The sequence below is a fragment of the Cutaneotrichosporon oleaginosum genome (assembly GCF_008065305.1).
Source record: "Cutaneotrichosporon oleaginosum strain ATCC 20508 chromosome Unknown ATCC20508_contig01, whole genome shotgun sequence".
Lineage (NCBI taxonomy): Eukaryota > Fungi > Basidiomycota > Tremellomycetes > Trichosporonales > Trichosporonaceae > Cutaneotrichosporon > Cutaneotrichosporon oleaginosum.
The window spans coordinates 485,860-505,115 of record NW_027072170.1 but is presented as its reverse complement, the minus strand read 5'-3'; the positions used below and the strand labels follow the sequence as shown (position 1 = coordinate 505,115).

The following is a 19,256-nucleotide window of genomic DNA, read 5'->3' as shown; positions in this document are numbered from 1 at the left end:
TACGCCCAGCGTGCCGGGCTCGTGTCTGCGCCCATGCAGAGGCGCACCTCGCCCTGCTCGGGGGCGTCGCCAGCCAACGCCGCGAGGCCCGCGAGCGTGATGCAGAGACTCACGTCGGTTTCGTTGGCGTCCGACTCTGTCCTGTTGTCGGTGTCGCCTGCGTCGGACACTGAACGGTCACGGTCGGGCTGGTCATACTCGGGCGGAAGACGCTGCTTGGTCGGCAGCCGCTGTTCGGGCGGCAGGCGGTGTGGGTGGTTCGGCGGTGGGGCCGGGGGCTGAACGTGCGGAGAAGGGAGGGGAGGGGAGGGGACCTGCGAGAAGGAGGTCGGGATGTGCTCGAGCACAGGGGGTTCGACCCGGTGGACGGGCTTGCCGTGCAACACGAGCTGCGCGGGGTGCTCTCCAGCAGGCGATAGCGGGAGAGCCAGGGCCGCGGCGGCCCAGAGGAGAGCGAGGACGCGCATGAGGCCGAGGCTGCGGCCGCCGCTGAGAGCGTGAGTGAGGACGAAGACGGACAAACTCACAGTTGAGAAGAGGAGAAGTGGGTGATTGGAAAGAGTAGTTGGAGAATGAGGGATGGAAAGTGGTGGGATATCTGGGGTAAAGAGGGGCCGGACGGGAGCGAGGGACGACGCTCGTGCACGAGATGCTCAGCGCGCAAGATGGCGTTCCGCATATCAGCCTCGAGAGCTTCTGTATCCGGGCAGCGGCCAACATTGAATGGCTGCTGAACATTGCATGCATGGGGTCCGTCTCACTGTCCGAGTGAATTAGCTGAATGGGCATGAATGTGAATGAATACGAGGTTAGTTTTGAAATGAGTTGATGGCTGACACGCGACACAACCTTCCAATGCCCATGGCAGGCACCGGGTCTCAGTATGCCGTAAGACTCCCTCGGCCCCTCCTCTTGTCTCTCTCCCCATGACTGGAATCCTCGCCGCCTTGGCGCTCGCGGGTGACGCTAACCTCGAGGCGACTCTCTAAAGGCTGGAGCCTGGAGTACTGGTGTACTGGAGCGCCCCTGAGTCAATGAACTCGCTCATCCCACAGCTCAATCCCGTCGCTGGCCACGGCATGCGTCGTACGCCTGCAGGCTCGTTACGCTTGCACGTGGCATACCATCTGAACCACCAGCTTCGCAATGTAGGCTGGCTTCGTTGTCCGTCGTCAGCAACAGAAGGAACGGAGGCGCGCCCGTCGCGATGTCGGGCAGACGCGAAGGCACTCGGATACGTTCACAAAGGTAATGTCGGCGACGAGGCTTCACAACCGGGAGACGCCTAATAATCCGCAGGCCGCAGCACTCGGGCTAAATGTGGCACATGACGTCCAAGTGCGAGTGTGAGCCTCAACACTTTCTGCCATCGCCAAATCGCCAAGCGAAGCGCATCCCGTCAATGTCGGATGCACTTGCGCTCGTCCCCGCTGCAGTCACAGTCGTTTCATAGCGCCGCTGATCACCCCACAAGGCCGGTGATGCGGCCGAGGCCGAGGATGCCGCCGCCGCCAAGCTAGAGACGGGAGGTCTAGGGATAGGGGTGGCAGGAAATTGCGATGTACCGCTCCTCAGTTACGTTTCCGCGACAGGGCTGCACTGACATAAGTACAACGCCCAGCAATCCGGGACACGAAAACGGGGCGCATCCGCGACTCGAGGAGAACCCAGGCGTACCTCACGTGTGCAGGCGTATTGTACATTGCAAGCATGCTTTACAAATCAGTCACGACTCATCGTCGCTCTCCTCCTCCTCACTCTCTTCGTCTCTGACAACCCCATAGCTCCCCTCATCACTCGAATCGTCCGTTCGATCCCACTCCTCCCCCGCAGTGCTATCACTGCTCTCGCTGCTTCCGCTCGAGGTGCCCTCCGCCTCTTCCTCATCCCCCTCCCCCGCATCCTCCCACTCCTCATCGCTCGACTCCCCCTCCTCCCTGGCCGAGACCCACTGGCTCTCCTCCCACTCCTCCTCGGGCCACATGCACTCGCTGTCGATGTCCTCGTCGTCGCTGTCGTTGCTGTCGTCGCTGTTCTCGCTGTTCTCGCTGTCCTCGCTGTCCTCGCTGCCATACGAAGTTGTGTCAGCTGGAGAAAGACTCGTGTCAGACATGGTGGTGTGCTTGTGGCCCACTCATCACTCTGCAGTATATACGCCAGCATACAACCAGTTGATACATCAGTTTATGGCGAGGTGCAAGGTACATGAAGGGGTAGGCTGTACGATTGGATGTTGCGCCCCATAGACGCGAGGCGGCGCAGTCTCAAATACATGGGCGCCTGGCCTACCAGTCCCTCGCGCTGCCACTCCTTCGAGCCTCTTGGAACTTGATTTCTAGTCGAGCAACTCTTGAAACTTCATTTCAAGTCCAGTCCGCTACATCCCACGAAATCTACCACCACACGCGCTCGACCGGCCGCTCCCGCACCTCCTTGATGCACGGCAGCCCGGCGCACGGGGCAAGCACGTCGTCGAAGACGGTGGGCACGGGATTCCTCTGCGGGACGGGGTAGGTCTTCGCGCTCGGTCCGCCCATCCCTGCGCTCGATAGGCCCACAGCGTACGCCGGCGAGCGGGGTATTGGTGCATGTGATTGTTCGTAGCGAGGCACGCTCGGCGAGTGACGCGCACTCATGTCTTTGGGGCGCAGGGGCATGGGCGCGGAGATGCGTTTCAGCGCGTTCGGGCTGGCGCGGACGAGCGGGAGGCTCGAGGAGCGCGGCGGTACGCGCACGGGCGGGGAGGGGGAGGGCGGGGGCCGAGAGCGGGGATTCGAAGGCGAGGCGTAGTTGGCGCTGTAGCGGTCGGGCGTGAGCGGCGTGAGAGGCGTGCGGTCCGGCGTCGACGGCGCGGTGGTGAGGCCCGGCGTCGGCGGGGATTCGGGGCGCGGCCGCCAGCCGCGCAGATTGGAGGCGACGAAGGCGAGGTACGCTTCGTACACGGCGTCGTCGAGCTCGTCGGGCAGCTGGGGTTAGCTGATCGGGGAGGACGCACGGGCGGGAAGGGGATGCTAGGCGGCATTGCGATGCGAGGAGGGTGAGGAGATGCGTGAGGCGCGAAATGCTTATGAGCAGTGTTGGCTACATGGCGGCGGATGCGAGCGTGAGCGTGGGACTGGAGTGTGTGCCGTGTGAGCGTGAGTGTGGTGTGAGGCGTTAGTGGTGTGGTGTGCGTGCGGATGGTGCATGAAGTCGGGCAGTCATGGACGCTCGCACCGTGGCGAGCGTGCGAAAGGTTCCCGGCCGGGATCCGGGTCGCCGGGATGTTGCATGTTGCATGCATGATGCCGCGGATGACCTTATTTGGCCTGCAGGAGGCGGCGTCTGTGCGTCGTGGCGCCGAGATAGTGGTCCGAGCCATGCTCCTTTAGGTACCCGGCGTTCGGCGGTGCGAAGTGGCTCAGAATGGAAGTGGCTCGGAAGACCGGATGCAGATGCTGAGGCGTTATTCGCCCCTCACCTCTCACCTCGCACTCCTCGCTCTTTGTGGTCGTCGAGGGGCTGCTGTGGTGCGGCTGTGGGCTGGCGAACAGGCGTAGATGACCCTCATTCTGCGCTCCTCCTCGTCACGAATGGGGTCAGCGGGGGTGAGGCGGTGATGCGTTAGCAACAAGTCAGTATTCCCCCCCCAGCGTCTTACGCCGCCCAGTCGCTGTCGTAGGAAGTTACTGTACATGGCCACTCTTCTTCTCCGGCACCTACACCCGATGCCTGTACTCAGCCCTTGACCGTCGGCGAGCGGCCACGCCGCTCTTCCTCGCCTCCGCCCTCCTCTGCGGTGCCCTGCCCGCTCGGTGTGCAGTCGTCCCAGTCCTGCGTCAGCGTATCCTCGCACAATCGCACATCGGTGAATGGCGGGGATTCGTCTGTCATGGTCGCGTGTAGTAGAGGGATGGTGTCGTGAGAGTGTAATGGGTGTCTGGGTTACGGATAACAGACCCCATTCATCGCTAATGTACATGAGGGATCGGTGCAGCTAGTGGCGAGAGCTTCAGAACGCACCCAGCTTTGTCCTCGCGGAAACGCATCAGCCTCATCATCGGAAAGAAGGGCGCAGGACGTCGCATCAGTGGAGCTGTGTGCGAGATCAGTCGCGTCAGATGATCAGTATGTAGCTACCTGTGTCGGCCTGTGCCTGAGACCATTGGCGAGAGTTAGCTGAGAGCCAATGCTACATACATGGTGATGGAATATGCTGGTCTAGTCGGTTCGTCTATTCAGGCCGCGCGTGCGCGCGCCCTCTATTCGTACGCCGGGGGTGTGTCGGTCGGATGACCTCCAGGTGCTTCCCCCGGCGGTGTGCCCGAGTTGGCCCTCCGCGGTTCCGCAGAAGTACTCACCCCGGGCGTGTTCGGCCAGCTGTCGCCGCTCAAGCCGCGTCGGCCTCGCCGCTCCTCCTCCTTGTGCGCTGTCGGGGTCACAGGCTCATCACCCACATCCTCGAGGTTTATGGCGCGCATACGCGCCTCTAGTTCCTGCAGGCTCAGGCCGCATGCGCAGTCGGCCCACTTGTTCTTGACGTCGTCCGTCACGAATCGGTATTCGCAGTCGGGGCAAATTCCGTTCTCGTTGCCGACGAGCTTCGGTGCGTGGTCGTGGCGCACGTGGGGAACAGAGCTCATGCATGTGCGGCACAGCTGCTCGGCAGCGGGAGTGCTGCAAATCTTGCATGCCTCCGAGCTGAAGCTGTGCGATTCGTAGGACGGCAGGTCCACAACGTCGGGGATGAAGGCGCAACTGGGGATCGTCACAGGTTTGTCAACCTTGAGCATGCGCAAGTGCCCTTGTCCTGGGGTAGGCAGCGGATTGCCGCTCACGTCCTCGCCGAACACCGAGTAAAAGACCTCGAGAATGAGCGAGTGTGATGTCACCATCGGGGTTTGGACGCTGCTGTAAGCTTCCTGTGCGGACTGTGGGGCTGGGGTGAAGTTTGGCTGCTTCTACTTTCTGGCAACAAGCGAGGTCACTCACAGAGGAAGAGTCGATGGCCGTCCGGTCTCGTCCGTCGGCAAACGCGCGCTCCCTACGAGAGTGAATCCGCCCTCGTCCTTGCCACTCGCCTCGGTGCCGCGCCAGATCGCAGGCGTACCTGGAGTTGGGCGCTGGGGTGGTGGGCGGATGCCCTTCTCCCATAGCGGGAAGGTCGTCAGCGAAATGCGGGGCTTGGTGGTGACGGGGTCGTCGCGAGGTGATTTCATTTCCATGCGCTGCACCAAGGACACGCGCGCATAGTAGATGGTCGTTTTCGGATCGGGTTTGGCGAAATTGAGCATGATGTTCATGAGTGCGCAAACGGTCCACTAAGGGTTAGTTATTTCCGACACGTGCTTCTGTTTACCACTTGGGACAGGTATCGCACGTCGAACGCGCCGAGTCCCTCCACATCGCCACGACGCCGCTCGTCGAGGGTTGACACCCCATTGTTGGGGTCCGGGTTGTACAGCAGCGTGATGGAGCGGCTCGTCTTGACCGTACCCGTAAGCCACTTGACCTCCGACTCTTCTTTGGATGGAGTCGTGCTCACAGGGTCGCTCCACGACACGAGCATCTGAGAAAGAATCTCGTCTGTGCTGGGCGCGCTGATGCCGTCGCCGGAGCCGGTGCTGGTCCCGGCGCCTTCTAGCGGAGTCCCGCTCCCACTGGATTGCGCACCGTTTTCTGGCAGTGGCGCCGAGCGCTGACGCACTGGCGAGCGCCCGCGCCGCGGCGTCCCGGAAGGAGTGCTAACGAGTGACGCGCCAGGTGAGGGCGACTTGCGCGCGCTCTTGCCCCCAAGCCCTTCTATCTCGGCGTGGATAGTCGTGTTGATCTGCCCCGTGGGGTGAACATCGTACGGCGCGAGCGACCAAGGTACGACGATCGTAAAGTTGAACCTGGGGGTTAGCGGCCGGTCGTGACTGTCGACTGACCGAGTCACGCCCTCTTCCAAGATGATAGCGCCCTTGACTTCGAGTGCACGCTCGAACAGCACGTCCTCCTCCCACCCCCGCTCCTGGCCCATGTACAGCCTGCTAACGTTGCGGAGGGTGACGCGTACGGCGCGGCATCGCCTCCTGCCAGTTCCGCGAGGAAGGTCGATTTCAACCTCACCGTGCAGCTCGCGTCCGCGATGGTCAATGTCGGCGGGGGTGGAAACCTGCCCGTGGTCCTGATCAGGTGCAGGGCGGGTCATGAAGACACCTCCGTAGCTGGGGACATTGATGTAGATGCGGGGACCGCGGCGTGAGGGGGAGGTAGTGCGCGAGCCGCCGCGGCTCTGGTTGCGGAGAAAGCCAAACATTGCTGAGGGGAGGTGGAATGTGGCCTGAAATCTTAAACTCGGTGGACTGGACCAAGTAGGTGAGATTTGGCCACGGTCTGTGATGAAGGAGATTGATGAAAGGGGGAGAGAGCTGTGAGAGTGAGTAAAGGAGAGATGCGAGTGATGAAGAAGAAGAGGAGAATGATGATGATGAAGAGGATGCATTGAATGAAAGCAGTGGGTGAGTCATGTGCTCGAATCGAGTGAGTTGAATGAGTTGGTGGGCGGGAAGTCGCGGGATGTAGCCGGAAGCACGTGTTTGCATTATCCAGGGTGAAGAGCCGCGTCGCGCGCGGTATCTCGGCCGTTGGAATTCCTCTCAAAAAGTCTGGATCTTGCGACCGCCTTGCGACCGAGGCCGGTGTCATGTCATGCTCTCTCATCGCTCGCATCCCATCTCCGGTCAGCGCGGGTTGCTTCGGTTGCTGCCTCGGTGTCTCCGCCGACGTCCCGACATTGGTCTGAGACAGTCTGTCATGGCAGGAGGGCGGCATGGCCGGGTAAAGGGTGGGGGAGGTGCGGGTCGCGCTGCGGATGTGCGGAAATACTCCCATGCCCACCAGGATAAGATATTACTACTGTAGATCGCGCTCTGATGACTGCTCCATGCTCTTCAACAAGAGCCATGGTGGGTGGATGAGTACGTGAGCATGAGCCATGAGCAGCCTGTTTGGTAAATGGCGAGCAGCTAACAATCCACAGGTTGCATGCACTAAGCACTGATCACTCTGATCTACTGATGTCCAAGGTGTACGAGGCAAGTGGACGGCCGTGTTTGTCTGGGGATCGCTGGGGAATGGAGGAATACGCCTCCATCGTCCATGCCACCCTCTCTCTCTTCATCTCTCTCCATCGACATCACACTCACCTCGACATCTTTACTGCTGACAAAGCGACCGACGCTGTTCTCATTGTCGTCCTATCTCACTATCATCTCGCTCCTATCCTCGCAACCGCTTTACCACGCACGGGCCGCCCACCGCCAACCTACCGCCTCCCGAACTACCATCTGCAAGCTGCAAGTCTGTACACCTGTCGCTCGCATGCCGCTCACGCCGCTGAGCGCACAGATACCGCTACGACAGTGACTTGGAACGCCACATCCACCACTCTTCCGCTCTATCTCTCCATCCGCCTCAACGCCATGCCGTGCATCAGTGACGCGACCGCCGCGCGGCTCCTCGACGACCTCGCAGCGCTACGCAACGCCCTCCCCACACCACGCAAAATGACCGCCCTCGACTACACCCTCGGCGTCTCTCTTATTGTCGTCCACATCCTCGCCCTCCTCCCGCCCCCCACGCGTGCATGGCGCCTCGTCCGCGCCGCCCTCGCCCCCTTCATCGCGGCCACTTGGGTCTGGCTGGGCTACGTCCCGCTCTCTCCCAAGTCACAAGATCGATGGGGCGTACAGCTGCTATTCTGTGAGTCGTCCTTGGCATGGGGCGGGCATACCCGAAAGAAGCGACGGAGCGCCTTCACATGCCTCTGACTAACACAAGGCTGCTTTGCATTCCGCGCACTAGAGCACCTCGTCGTCTTCACCCCCGAGTTCGAGGTGTACCGGCTGCGTCCGGCCCCGCCGACACCTCCCAACGGAAAGCGCGGCAAGCTGATAAAGCACGCGCGGCACCCCAAGCTCGAGCCCGAGCCGGTCCCGGCGCCGTGGACGTGGGCCAAGCTCGACTGGGCGACGAGCCTGTGGTGGTCGTGGCGCGGCATCGGGTGGAACTACGCTCCGCCGCTCACAGAGTCACAGATGCGGTATCCTTCCGCGTATGATACACCCCGTGCCCAGCATCTACGCTACCGCGCGCTATACTTGCTTGCGGTGTATGCGGTGGACGGCTTGGCCGGCAGCTTCATGCACGTCGGCATGCCCCAGTTCTTCATCTCTCACACGCTCACATACGCCGAGCTGGACACGCGCCAGCGTGCTGTCGTCAGCCTCGCGACCGTCGCGCGAATTCTCGCGTCACTCGAGTTTGCACATCTCCAGCTTGGGTTGATGCTCGTCTCCATCGGCGGGCTGTGCGGGCTCAAAGGCGAGTTGTGGGAGCCGTGGGGATGGCCAGCAATGTTCGGCTCGCTGCAGGACATCTGGCGCAACCCCGGCCTCAACTACGTCTGGGCCCAGGTGCGTCTCGCCCCAGGGATGCATGCGCTGACACCAGGCGTGGAACCAGTACTTCCGCAGGATGTACCAAATCTGGGCGTGGGTAGGTCTCGGCGAGGGCATCCTCCGCCTGCCGCCGAGCGGGAAGCAGCTGAAGACCTGGTCGGGTGCTCGGCCGAGCTCGGCAGCGACGCCGGCTCCGCCAAGACGCCACCGGCCCGCTCCTCTCCGGCAGGCTCTTGACGTTCCCACGCCGCCTGCGTCCGGCTCGTCGACACCCACAGACTTCGATCTGCAGAGGGTGTCGGTTCCCGCCGCCCAACTTGCTCCCCTGGCGCCGCCCACGCCGCCTGCCTCACCGCCGCCCCGCGCGCCGCGCCGCGCAGGCCTATGGGCCAACCTCGTCAAGTCAGTGCTGGTCTTCACATTCTCGGGCGTGTTCCACGACATCTCGTCCCTCGTGCTCCTTCTCGACGCGCTCGGGCGCGGCGAATCCATCGACCCACGACACGTGATCAGCCTCGCGCCATTCTTCATCGTCCAGCCCATCGCCATTGCCGCAGAGGCCCTCCTCGTACCGCGCTACCGCGCGATTAAGCGCGCTCGCGGCATTCCACGGCACGGCGAAGGCGCGCTCCTCACGCTCGCGGAGCGCACGCTCGGCTTCGCGTACGTCTGGGTCTGGTTGGGCTGGACAGCCGGCTGGTTCGTCGAGGGCATGGCGCGCCTGGGCGTATGGCGCGTCTGGCACCCGCTAGACTTCCAAGTTGCGCTGTTTGCACCGCTGTGGCGTGTGGTCATGTAAGCGTACGCTGTTGCTAGAGATTGTATGCATGCATGGAATGCCCAGACCGTCTCGCGGTGCCACTCGCCGGGAAACGCCGATTTTCCGCGCTCCGCCAGGCACCTCCACTCAGGTCCACTTGGACATTTGTCTGCCCGAAGTCCAACTTTGCACCCAGCGAGCACGAGATCCTCGGCAGCGAGCTCACTCCCCCCCACATCCTAAAACGGCACCCCGCCACCCCGGCACCCCGCCGACGACTTCTCCGTGACGGCCGCGACGCCCCGCCGGATCCCCGCCGCCAGTCCACCATGTCGACTTCGTGTGTGCGCGCGCTCTTGGGCGCGCCCCGCGCCGCGCTTCGGAGCAGGAGGCCACGATGTGGTGAGTGCTCTCTTCTGGCCGTGGATTAGGCTGACAATATGCCATGCTTGCGACGCACCACGCCCACATTTCCTCTCATCTCTCAATTCCAGCCCGCTCGCTCGCGACCGAAGCGCCAGCGCCAGCGCCTTCGCCCTCCGCATCCTCCCCGCCCCCGAAGACGCTGTATCCCGCCGTCCTCCCCGCGCAGCGCGGCGCGCTGACCGGCGACGAAGCCTCGGCCTACCTCTCCTCCATCCTCTCCCTGCCGGGCGGCACGTTCCCGCCCGCGCTCGCGCTCCAGATCCTCACGCACAAGTCGTACCGCTTCGCGCACCGCCTCGCGCACCCCCCGCCGTACAGCGACGCCGAGCTCGCGCAGTCCCAGGTTTCGCACAACGCGCGCCTCGGCTTCGTGGGCCGGCGCGCGCTCGCGGCATACATGGCCATGTTCGTGCACTCGTCCATGCCGAGCACGCAGGCGGTGTACGCCGCCGACTTTTTGCGCGGCAAGGACATTGCGGGGAAACTCGATGCGTTGCGGCACCAGAACAATATCGGGCGTGTGGTGGGCGACCGGTGGCAGATTGGCGAGGTGATGCGTTGGGACAATAACGAGGTGAGTGTGGGTGGTGGGAGGGGGGGGGTTGGAGGGGAGGGCTGGGCTGGGGTTGAGCATGGCCGTAAGGTGTTCCGCACGCACTTTTGCGCATGGCGAGCAGAGTACGAGTGTGAGCGCGCCATACTTTTGCGCCGCCCGCACGGGCCGCGGCTCCGTCTCTGTCGCCAGCTCGGCCAGCCCCGCCCGCGTCTGTCTCCGACATGCAGCTAACCCCAGACCGGCCGCGAGGGGGGCTACGCCAAAGTCAAGGGCCTGACAGTCGAGGCCGTGCTCGGAGGCGTGTTTACGCATCTCGGCTCGCCGGCGGCGCAGCGCGCATACCACCTGCACATCTTGCCGCTGCTCCAGGAGCAGCTGCGCGACCCCGCACTCATTGAGGCTGCCGAGCGCGTGCGTGACAGCGCACAGGGGCTCGGCGGCGTCCTTCCGTAGATAACACCAGCATTGCATGTACGCCATTCTGCCGCGTGGGGGAGTAGGAGGGGACGGCGACGAGTGGGAAGGGGGCTGTGATACAGTGGGAGGAGATGTTTTGTGCAAAGAGCTCTGAGAATGGCATCCTTGGGCTCCTCCATCCTCTATCTCCTACTACAGTTCGGCCTGCCTGATAGCATGCAGTGCGCAGAGCATAGCACCAGCGCATACATCGCATCACCTCATCATCCACATGAAGCCATGGCCACCCGAAATCTGCACCCAGGCACGCCCGACTTTGCTGCCCACGTGGCAAGCGCCACCCTCGCGGTGTTTCGGTGAAATTGTGGGCTCACCATAGGAGGCTTTGCGAGCCCGACTCTGCCCGGAAGCAGCGGCCGCGCGGATCCAATGAGGGCAACTGGATTCGGCGCTTGCTGCTCTCTGTGGTGCTCGGCTCGACCCTCCTCCTCGACCTCGACCTCCTCATCCTCCTCTCCGCCATCTCTCCTCACCTCTCCGGCCTCGCGGCAAAATGGCCTCCCTCACACGCATCAACCTCGCCCCCACCGCGCGCACCCTCGCCTCGGGCGTCCCCGCCGCGCGCGCGGCTCTCAACCTCCCCCCGGCCCCCGACCACCACCACGGGCCTCGCGCCGACCTCCCGGCCAAGTTTGCGACCTACGCTGCGAACGGCGTCAGCAGCCTGCGCGTCAATGGTGGGTGTTTGCGAGCTGGCGGCTGGCATTGGGCGGGGCTAGACGATGGAGCAAAGCTCAAGGCGCGCGAAGCTGTGGCGCAATGAGGGCGATGGAGCCGAGCGATGAGGTGCGGCGTCGGGTGTGCGTCCTACATCTGCTCGCTTGTCAGCACGCCTGCTCCTCCGTTCTCCGCCCGTCGCATCGCCCGCTGTTTTGACCCACTGCCCGCAGCCCCTGTTCTCCCCCCTTTCCTCGGCTAACCCCAGCCAACCCAACAGGCGTCTTTGGCCAGCGTCGCCTGCACACTTCGGCGCGCGCGCTCGTGAGCCGCGACCAGAACGGTGTCCCCGACCTGAGCGCCTACAAGACCCGCAACGAGTCGGGCAACCGTGTCGTCTCCTACTTCATGGTCGGTGCCCTCGGCGCCCTTTCGGCTTCGGGTGCCAAGTCGACGGTCTCGGACATTGTGAGTTGTCACACCAACATCGTCTGACATCAGCTTTCCAACATGGCGGCGTCTGCGGACGTCCTGGCCTTGGCCAAGATCGAGGTTGAGATGGGCTCGATCCCCGAGGGTGAGTGTAGTGAGGCGGGTCACGGATCATCTCAACTGGTTCTCAACCCCGACCCCGCCTTCACTGGTCTCCTTCCCTTCCCCCCTAACCCCAGGCAAGAACCTCATCGTCAAGTGGCGTGGAAAGCCCGTGTTCATCCGCCACCGCACCCCCGATGAGATTGACGAGGCGCGCTCGGTCGACGTCAAGTCGCTCCGCGACCCCGAGACGGACGAGCAGCGCACCCAGCGCCCGGAGTGGCTCGTCATGCTCGGCGTCTGCACCCACCTCGGCTGTGTCCCCATCGGCGAGGCCGGCGAGTACGGCGGCTGGTTCTGCCCCTGCCACGGCTCGCACTACGACATCTCGGGCCGTATCCGCAAGGGCCCCGCGCCCCTCAACCTCGAGATCCCCGAGTACAGCTTCAACGACGCCGAGGAGAAGATTGTCGTCGGTTAGACAAATTGTATGGCCCTGCGCCGATGCAAAATGCCCGTGAGGGTTGGATAGAGATGCGAGGTGACGAGGCGGAGCGAGGCATGGCATGGCAGTACGGATCTATCCAAAGCTCCACACACGCATGATGTCGCCCCCGGGGCCGTCTACGAGGCCCACTATCTTTTCCTCGTCAAACGCGAGTTGGCGGATCGCAGATGCGCCGTCTGTAGCCGTCGGTGTCTCGGCTGGTGGGAGGGTGGCAGGCGGCGTCGCGAGAAAGAGCCCGCGGGCGACATGCGAGATGGCGGTAGGGTGGTGCAGCTGAGCATCATCCAGACTTTCCCTGCTCTCCGTGACGTCGCTGCCACTTCTCTCCTTCATAACACCACCACCCGCCGCCCTAGGCTGCTGGCGCCGTCCATGTCGCCTGACTTCGACAGCGTCGATCCGGCCAACACGCGCCTCACCCACCTCACCCACCTCGCTTTCACCGCCCTCCCCGCCTTCACCGCCCTCATCCAGGTCCCAAACAAGGACGCGCCCGTCGCGGCCTCCGCTCACGCACCGGCCCGCCTGGAGGGCGAGGGACGCGACGCCCGCGCTGGGCGCAAGCAGCGTCTGCGCATGCGCGATCGTCCCCCGACCACGCGGCAGCGCGAAGACGTACACAACCGTGTCGTCGCCCGCGAGGACGCACCACCGCCCGTCGCTGCCGACGCCGACGGGGCGGCGGACGCCCGCGAGCGGGCGCACGCGCCGCGGCCACGCCGAGTCGGGGGACGGGACGACGGTGTGCGGCTCGGTGCGGGCTACGCGCCCCGCGATGTCGACTTGCAGCTCTTGCACCGCGAGCGTCCATGACGCGGGGTAGATCGGGGCCGTGTACGTCAGGGCTGCGCGGAAGCGTGTGGTTCCTCCCTCTTTGGATCGCTCGCCGTCGGGCGAGAGCGAAAGCGAGGCGGGGTGGAAGCTTACGGCGCTACGCAGCACTCGGAGGAGCGTCGGCTCGCCCGACGCCAGGCTGTATACGGACAGCACGAAGGCGCGCGTGCATGTCACCAGGGCTGGGTGGTGCATGCTGGCCAGGACGACGGGGTCGGCGTCAAGCGAGGCGTCGCGGCGGGGTGGGCGGGCGCGGCGCGCCCACACTGCCTCACGCGACCAATGGAGTGTGTCGGCGTCGGCGAGGCGGAGGCGGACGATTGCAAAGCCACCGGACGCGTACAGGATGACGAGGCGGGCGGGAAGGGCTGCGCCGTCTCGCGGCCGCGACGCGACGGCTTGGTCGGCGGCGATGGCGGTGACGTGGTCTGGTCGGTGGGGAGATGACCAGCCCGGCGGAGGCGGGATGATGCCGAGCGGCGCGCCGGGGCGGGCGGAATAGACGTGCACTAGTGGCGAGGCGGGGTTGGACGTGCAGATGAAGCTCGGGAAGAGGGCGAGGTGTTGCGCGTGCGCGTCGCCTGGTTCTTCTCGCGTGAGGGAGGCAGGTGAGGGCGGGAGGGGGACACGCGCCTCTGCGAGCACGGCGCCGTTTGACCTGGTGTGAGCGACTTCTCAACGCGACCCTCAGCCGGACCGCCACTGACCAGTTCGTCCCCAGCCGCATCATCAGCTTCCAGTCGACGCCGTCGTGGCGCGCCTCGGCAACCTCCCACTCTTCGGGCGCCGGCGATGGCGAGGGGCTAGGCGGTGGAAAAGCGCGGCTCGGGAGGCGCGCGAGCGGGCGCAGTGGCGTGTTTCCCCCACTGGTGCCACTCGCACTCCGCGTGCTGCGTGTGCTCCGCGACACGCGCACGTGGTGGTGCGGATGCGGGTATCTTGCGAGGTAGATGCGCTTCCAGAGCTGTGGGTCAACAGCAATAGCCGCCCAGCGGCGCGACACCGCTTGCGCGCGCGCGAGGTCGGCTGGCCCCAGGTAGGCGAGGACGCGGAGGAAGAGCTCGTCGAGGTCGAAGAGGGGGCGGAGGGCGGACGGGACCTCTGGAGCCAGGTGCGCGTCCGTGTCCGCATCCGCCTCCAGCCTCAGCCTATTGCGCCTGGACGGGCGCGCGTCGGGGGAGCGAGGCCGCTTCGGCATGGCGAGTGTGAGAAGACAGGCATGGATGGTGGACGCGATGAAGACGGATATGTCAGTCACGTGATTTGCCACCCATGTCCCTCGGCGATCCTCTACTTGCCGCACATCCGTACATCCTGACGCAGCCAACTCCCCGGCAGTGTCGGAAGCTCGGATGATGAACCCTTCTCCATGATCTCCCACTTCGCGTTCATCGTTGTCTGATGCGCTGTGTGACTCTCACGCATCGGGGCGAGGCGCCAGCCGACATCGGCCGAGCTGGGCGGCGTGCGCCAGAGCACACGTACGAGGTATTGGGGCGTGGGAGTGTTACTGTGGCGCTGGTCGACTATTTGTTCTCACGATCTCACGCCTCCGCCTCTCTGACCTATCTCTTTCATACGCACACTGCATCAGCTCACCATGGCGACCCCCGACGAGCGCCACGACGACGTGCAGTCCGCGAGCTCGGCGTCCGCCTCCGCCTCGCCCCTCGGCACCTCCGGCGAGCTCATCAGCCTCAGCGACGCCGAGAGCGCCGGAAAGTCTCCCGACGTTCCCATCTTTGACGTCGAGACACCCCCGCCCGCCCCGGATTTCTACCACAGCTTCCCTGCCGTGCCGGCGTCCACCGCTTTGGACGGAGAGGAGCTGGATGACCACTACGCCGCCGGTGGCGTCGACGCCAGCCCGCGCGGCTCGGTGTCCATGAACGTCGGCGAGGAGATGGATGCCGAAACGCGCAGGTACATTGTGCAGCACGGCGCGCGTGCGCCGTTTGACCCCGACCGCGCGCCTTCACCATATCCTATGCGCGCGGCACCGTCCGCGCCGTCTCCCCTCGTCGCAGTCGCTGGCGCCGAGTACGACTTCCCGGGCGACTCAGACGCCGTGTCCCCGTCCGCCGACGTCCCGCTCGTCTCCCTTCCTACTGAGCGCCAGCCCTCGCTCGAGCTCGATCCGGAGACGCTCGCACGCGAGCAGCGTGCCTACATTATCGAGCACGGCGTGCGCTCGCCCAGCCCCTTCCACGCCCCCCCAGATGCTGCGCCCGCAACCGCCCCCTCCTTCGCAGACGTGACCGGGAAGGCGATCGGGCCGACGGACGAAAAGGGCGCAGAGGGCGAGAAGCACACCCATGACGCGTGTGATCTACTCTCTTCGGGTGACGTCGCGCACACCAGCGTCACGGCCGTCTCTCACGGTTCTTCGACTTCGACCCCTCGTCCTTCTTTCTACTCCACACGCAACATGAACCCCGACGTTCCGCAGCCCGTCGACGCCCCGCAGCACAAGCACTTCCCCTCGACGAACGTCGAGCCGGGTCCGACGGCCGACACGACGCAGCGTCTCGAGTCGGTCGAGGCGAAGGAGGAGGTCGAGGCCAGGCGTTACAGCAAGGCCTCGCTTCCTGCGACTCCGGCCCACCGCCATTTCCCTCCTACTAATGTGGAGCCTGGGCCCACTGCGGATACTACGCAGCGCCTCGAGTCTGTTGAGGCCAAGGAAGAGGTCGAGGTGAGGCGTTACAGTAAGGCCTCTCTCCCGCAGACGCCGGCCCACCGCCACTTCCCGCCTACCAACATCGAACCCGGCCCCACCGCGGACATCACGCAGCGCCTCGAGTCCGTCGAGGCGAAGGAGGAGACCGATGCGGCCGCCAGCCGCCTCAGAAAGCCCTCGCTCCCCGCGACGCCGGCCCACCACCACTTCCCGCCTACCAACATCGAACCCGGCCCCACCGCGGACATCACGCAGCGCCTCGAATCCGTCGAGGCGAAGGAGGAGGCGGACTACACGCAGACTGTCCCCGCGCCTGCGCCCGCGCACCGCCATTTCCCGCCTACGAACGAAGAGCCCGGCCCGACGGCGGACACGACGCAGCGCCTCGAGTCCCTCGAGGCGAAGGAGGGCGCTGAGAGTGCGCCCGCGCGCCACCAACATGCGCCCTTCACCAACCCCGAGCGCGGCGCAGCGGACACGACGCAGCGTCTCGAGTCCCAGTCGAAGACCTCCACCAAGACCAAGACCACCACGACCTACATCCCGGCCGTGCACCAGCACGTGGCGCCTGCGCGCGCCATCGACCCGCTGCGCCAGTCGCGCGAGCTGCGCGCGCTCGCGCTCCCCATCACGACCGAGTCGGTGTTCCGCGCGGCGCTCACGGGCGAGGAGACGCCCAAGGCCGAGGACAAGAACCCGCTCGAGCGCCGCACGCCTGCGACGGCGCCGGCGCCGGCGCCGGCGCTTGTGCGCGCACACATGTGGTGGGACGGCAACCTCCCCCGGCGGATCGGTACGTGCTCCCGCGTGCTTGCTCACCCAGCCATCGCGACGCTGCTCGGCGCGGCCGCGTGCGGCGCCTACCGTGTTTCGGACGACGGCGCGTGTGAGACCCTCGCGCTCGCGTGTGCGTGGTTCGCGGCGGCGGCGGTCGGCGCGCTCCGCCCCGGACCGATGGACGGGAAGGGGTGCCTCGACCTCGTGGTTAGTACTTCTGCGAGCGTGCTCGCGGCCGCGCTGCTCGGTCTCGGCAAGTAGAATAGTGTTGAAAATTGTCGCTAGGCGATGCATGTGGTGCACGGCGAGGGTCTGATCTTTCACCTATCACCCTTCACCCTTCACCCTTCATGCCCTTCGCTTCGTCGCCCTCTTACGGCCCTTCAAAGGTCGCTTGGACCAGCGACGTGGATTCCGCGTCTGTGCGTGGCTTACCAGATCATCCACGTTTCGGCGGCAAACGCCCGAGCGTCTAGAAGTTTGCAGAAGACGTTTCGTCCACCGGCGGCCGGTCGGCGGAGGACGCGTCGAGTACGCCAAGCCGCTGTGACGCTGACATTCCTCGGCCGCCCGGTGGCAATGGAAGATTCCAGGATCCATATTGGAACCAAATTGACGTGGTCAGGCTCAGATTGACTGAGGCACGGCATACCGCCCCACGTCATGTCGATCACTTGGCAGAGAAATCGCCAGAGAACATCTCCCACGTCCACCCGTCTCGACCCCACTTCAATGCTCGGCGACACGGATGTGCTCAAACCCCAAAGACGGACAACGGCCGCCCGTATGCATGATTACTCGTTACACGGGCCCAAGAGAGGACATGCTGTAGAAACACCCTGAAACAGTGTCAGATCACACCCAGCGCCGTCCGACGCTGGTGCTTCCTTCGTTACCGCCCCCACTCGGAGGGATCCCACTCGTCCGCGGACGTCACAGAGCCGTCGCTGTACATTACGTCGTCCATGTCGCCGCTGTCGTCGTCCGCGCCCGCGTCGGGATCAAGCACACCCTCGCGCCCCGCGGAGCGCGCCACGCGCTGCGCAAAACGGAGTAATGCGTAGCGCTCAGGGCGCAGTTCCGACGTGTACCAACTGGAGGTCAGCGCGTCGCCTCGTCAAACCTTGTGCTGCAGCTCACTAGTTCACGGCAACCGCGAGCCCGCCGTCGCCCTCCTCCTGCTCGACTTTGTGCCACCAGTCGGCAGGGAGGTACAGCGTGTCACCCTCCTCGAGGTCGACGACAATGGGCCGCACTTCGCCAGGCGGCACCAGGCTCTGCACCCAGGGGACTGGGCGTGCGGGTTCGGGGTCGAGCTCAGGTCGGAGCTTGCCATCTGCGCCACGCACGAGGGTGGATGGCGGATGAAAGTGTTCTGCCGTCAGACCTGACCTAGGCGCAAGGTACGCACGCTGCAAGCATAGCCCCTCGATTGGGGACAAGAGCGTGAAGCGTTTCTTGCCGCTCAAGACATGGTAGACATTCTCGTATCTTCCGGTCAGCGGAATGCCGGCAATGTTACAGGGTCACAGAAGGGAGGGAGGGTGTGGATGGAGTGGCATTTTTCAACTCACGGGTCGTGATGGAATGAGGTTGTGCTCTTGCTGGTACCAATCCAAAGATTGACCGCCTCTGCCATGCTCCCTGGTCCTAGTCAGCCATCAGCCGCCGCAGTTATCAGCCACACGCAGCCACCCAAGAGCTGGCTCCCGAATAAGACTCCGTTGAAATAGAACAAGGACTCACCCACGGCCTCGCGCATCCATGGCACATCGCGCTCGACTGCCGCCTGGAATGATGCCAACTCGGGCTCGTCGCGCATCCCGGGTTGTGAGCGATAAATGTTTCCGTCCTGCGACTGAAGGTATAGAGCCTCGTCATTGGAAGAGTTGGAGAGTTTTGAGAGAAAAGCGGTGATGGCCATGCGCTCTTCCAGGGGCTTGACAAAGGTTGTCTCCCCTGAAGCAAGGGTCCGCACAGAGTCTGCAAGGCTGACGGTAAGCATTCACTCCTGCCGCGCCTGATGACCTGACGGAGCAAACGGGGCCGAGGCAGGCGGCCATACTCGCTCATGCTTCCTCCGTCCTCGGTCGTGGTGCACAAGGATGCTCACCCGTCGTCTGTAATGGCAATGGTGACCTCGCCTGCTTGGGCGTGGAGCTTGATATAAGTCTCAGGCACGCGCCAGTCGTGGATTATTCCGTTGCGGATGGGGCTGTAGCCTTTCGGATGTTAGTCATGGTGATCACTGCAGGGCTGGAACAGGGGGGAATGTGGAATTTGCACAACCTCGGCGGCGCGCTCTCGGCGTCGCGCTTTGAAGCCACGGGCCCACAGACCATGCAGGCAATGCAGGTAATGCAGGTAATGCAGGCAATGCAGGCAATGCAGGTCATAGCACACCTACTACCAAACCTACCTCGGATAACCGTGGGATGAGACTTGGAGATCATGCGTAGGGCTTCCAAGGATGATGGGGGCTCATCAAGCTTGAAGGCGCTCGGAAATTGAAGGTCTGAGTGGGTCAGAAGGAGCGATGCGCGAGTGAGTGAGATACGTACCATAGTAATCGGTAGTAAGGTCGTCAAGGTGAGCCTCGAGAGTGCTCTTGTCGAGACTCATTT

The 19,256-nt window shown here is 64.1% G+C and overlaps 9 protein-coding genes across 9 annotated transcripts; 4 read left to right on the top strand and 5 right to left on the bottom strand.

Moving 5' to 3' along the window:
- Positions 1–109: 109 nt before the first annotated feature.
- COLE_00213 (uncharacterized protein) lies at positions 110–747 on the bottom strand (the record flags this gene model as incomplete). The annotated part of the gene is made up of 2 exons (XM_018426036.2): positions 110–489; positions 528–747. The coding sequence occupies 2 exons, from the start codon at positions 745–747 to the stop codon at positions 110–112; spliced, it is 600 nt and encodes a 199-aa protein (XP_018277760.1).
- A 975-nt stretch (positions 748–1,722) lies between these two features.
- On the bottom strand, positions 1,723–2,163 carry COLE_00212 (uncharacterized protein; the record flags this gene model as incomplete). Its single annotated transcript, XM_018419413.2, has 1 exon — positions 1,723–2,163. The coding sequence occupies one exon, from the start codon at positions 2,161–2,163 to the stop codon at positions 1,723–1,725; it is 441 nt and encodes a 146-aa protein (XP_018277759.1).
- A 2,078-nt stretch (positions 2,164–4,241) lies between these two features.
- Positions 4,242–6,280, bottom strand: COLE_00211 (uncharacterized protein; the record flags this gene model as incomplete). Its single annotated transcript, XM_018426768.2, has 4 exons — positions 4,242–4,887; positions 4,972–5,300; positions 5,339–5,873; positions 5,910–6,280. The coding sequence occupies 4 exons, from the start codon at positions 6,278–6,280 to the stop codon at positions 4,242–4,244; spliced, it is 1,881 nt and encodes a 626-aa protein (XP_018277757.2).
- Positions 6,281–7,529: 1,249 nt separating this feature from the next.
- On the top strand, positions 7,530–9,222 carry COLE_00210 (uncharacterized protein; the record flags this gene model as incomplete). The annotated part of the gene is made up of 4 exons (XM_018420094.2): positions 7,530–7,725; positions 7,804–8,438; positions 8,476–8,579; positions 8,718–9,222. The coding sequence occupies 4 exons, from the start codon at positions 7,530–7,532 to the stop codon at positions 9,220–9,222; spliced, it is 1,440 nt and encodes a 479-aa protein (XP_018277756.2).
- Positions 9,223–9,512: 290 nt separating this feature from the next.
- Positions 9,513–10,618, top strand: COLE_00209 (mitochondrial 54S ribosomal protein mL57; the record flags this gene model as incomplete). Its single annotated transcript, XM_018420892.2, has 3 exons — positions 9,513–9,585; positions 9,627–10,183; positions 10,403–10,618. The coding sequence occupies 3 exons, from the start codon at positions 9,513–9,515 to the stop codon at positions 10,616–10,618; spliced, it is 846 nt and encodes a 281-aa protein (XP_018277755.1).
- Positions 10,619–11,135: 517 nt separating this feature from the next.
- Positions 11,136–12,314, top strand: COLE_00208 (uncharacterized protein; the record flags this gene model as incomplete). The annotated part of the gene is made up of 4 exons (XM_018425800.2): positions 11,136–11,319; positions 11,568–11,767; positions 11,801–11,876; positions 11,971–12,314. 4 exons carry the CDS (start codon positions 11,136–11,138, stop codon positions 12,312–12,314), a joined length of 804 nt encoding a protein of 267 aa, XP_018277754.1.
- Positions 12,315–12,413: 99 nt separating this feature from the next.
- On the bottom strand, positions 12,414–14,373 carry COLE_00207 (uncharacterized protein; the record flags this gene model as incomplete). The annotated part of the gene is made up of 2 exons (XM_018425799.1): positions 12,414–13,833; positions 13,883–14,373. 2 exons carry the CDS (start codon positions 14,371–14,373, stop codon positions 12,414–12,416), a joined length of 1,911 nt encoding a protein of 636 aa, XP_018277753.1.
- A 402-nt stretch (positions 14,374–14,775) lies between these two features.
- COLE_00206 (uncharacterized protein) lies at positions 14,776–16,893 on the top strand (the record flags this gene model as incomplete). Its single annotated transcript, XM_018423570.2, has 2 exons — positions 14,776–16,648; positions 16,679–16,893. The coding sequence occupies 2 exons, from the start codon at positions 14,776–14,778 to the stop codon at positions 16,891–16,893; spliced, it is 2,088 nt and encodes a 695-aa protein (XP_018277752.1).
- Positions 16,894–17,524: 631 nt separating this feature from the next.
- Positions 17,525–19,254, bottom strand: COLE_00205 (uncharacterized protein; the record flags this gene model as incomplete). The annotated part of the gene is made up of 8 exons (XM_018423569.2): positions 17,525–17,726; positions 17,773–18,007; positions 18,044–18,123; positions 18,207–18,276; positions 18,379–18,623; positions 18,746–18,854; positions 19,052–19,147; positions 19,194–19,254. 8 exons carry the CDS (start codon positions 19,252–19,254, stop codon positions 17,525–17,527), a joined length of 1,098 nt encoding a protein of 365 aa, XP_018277751.1.
- Positions 19,255–19,256: the final 2 nt, after the last annotated feature.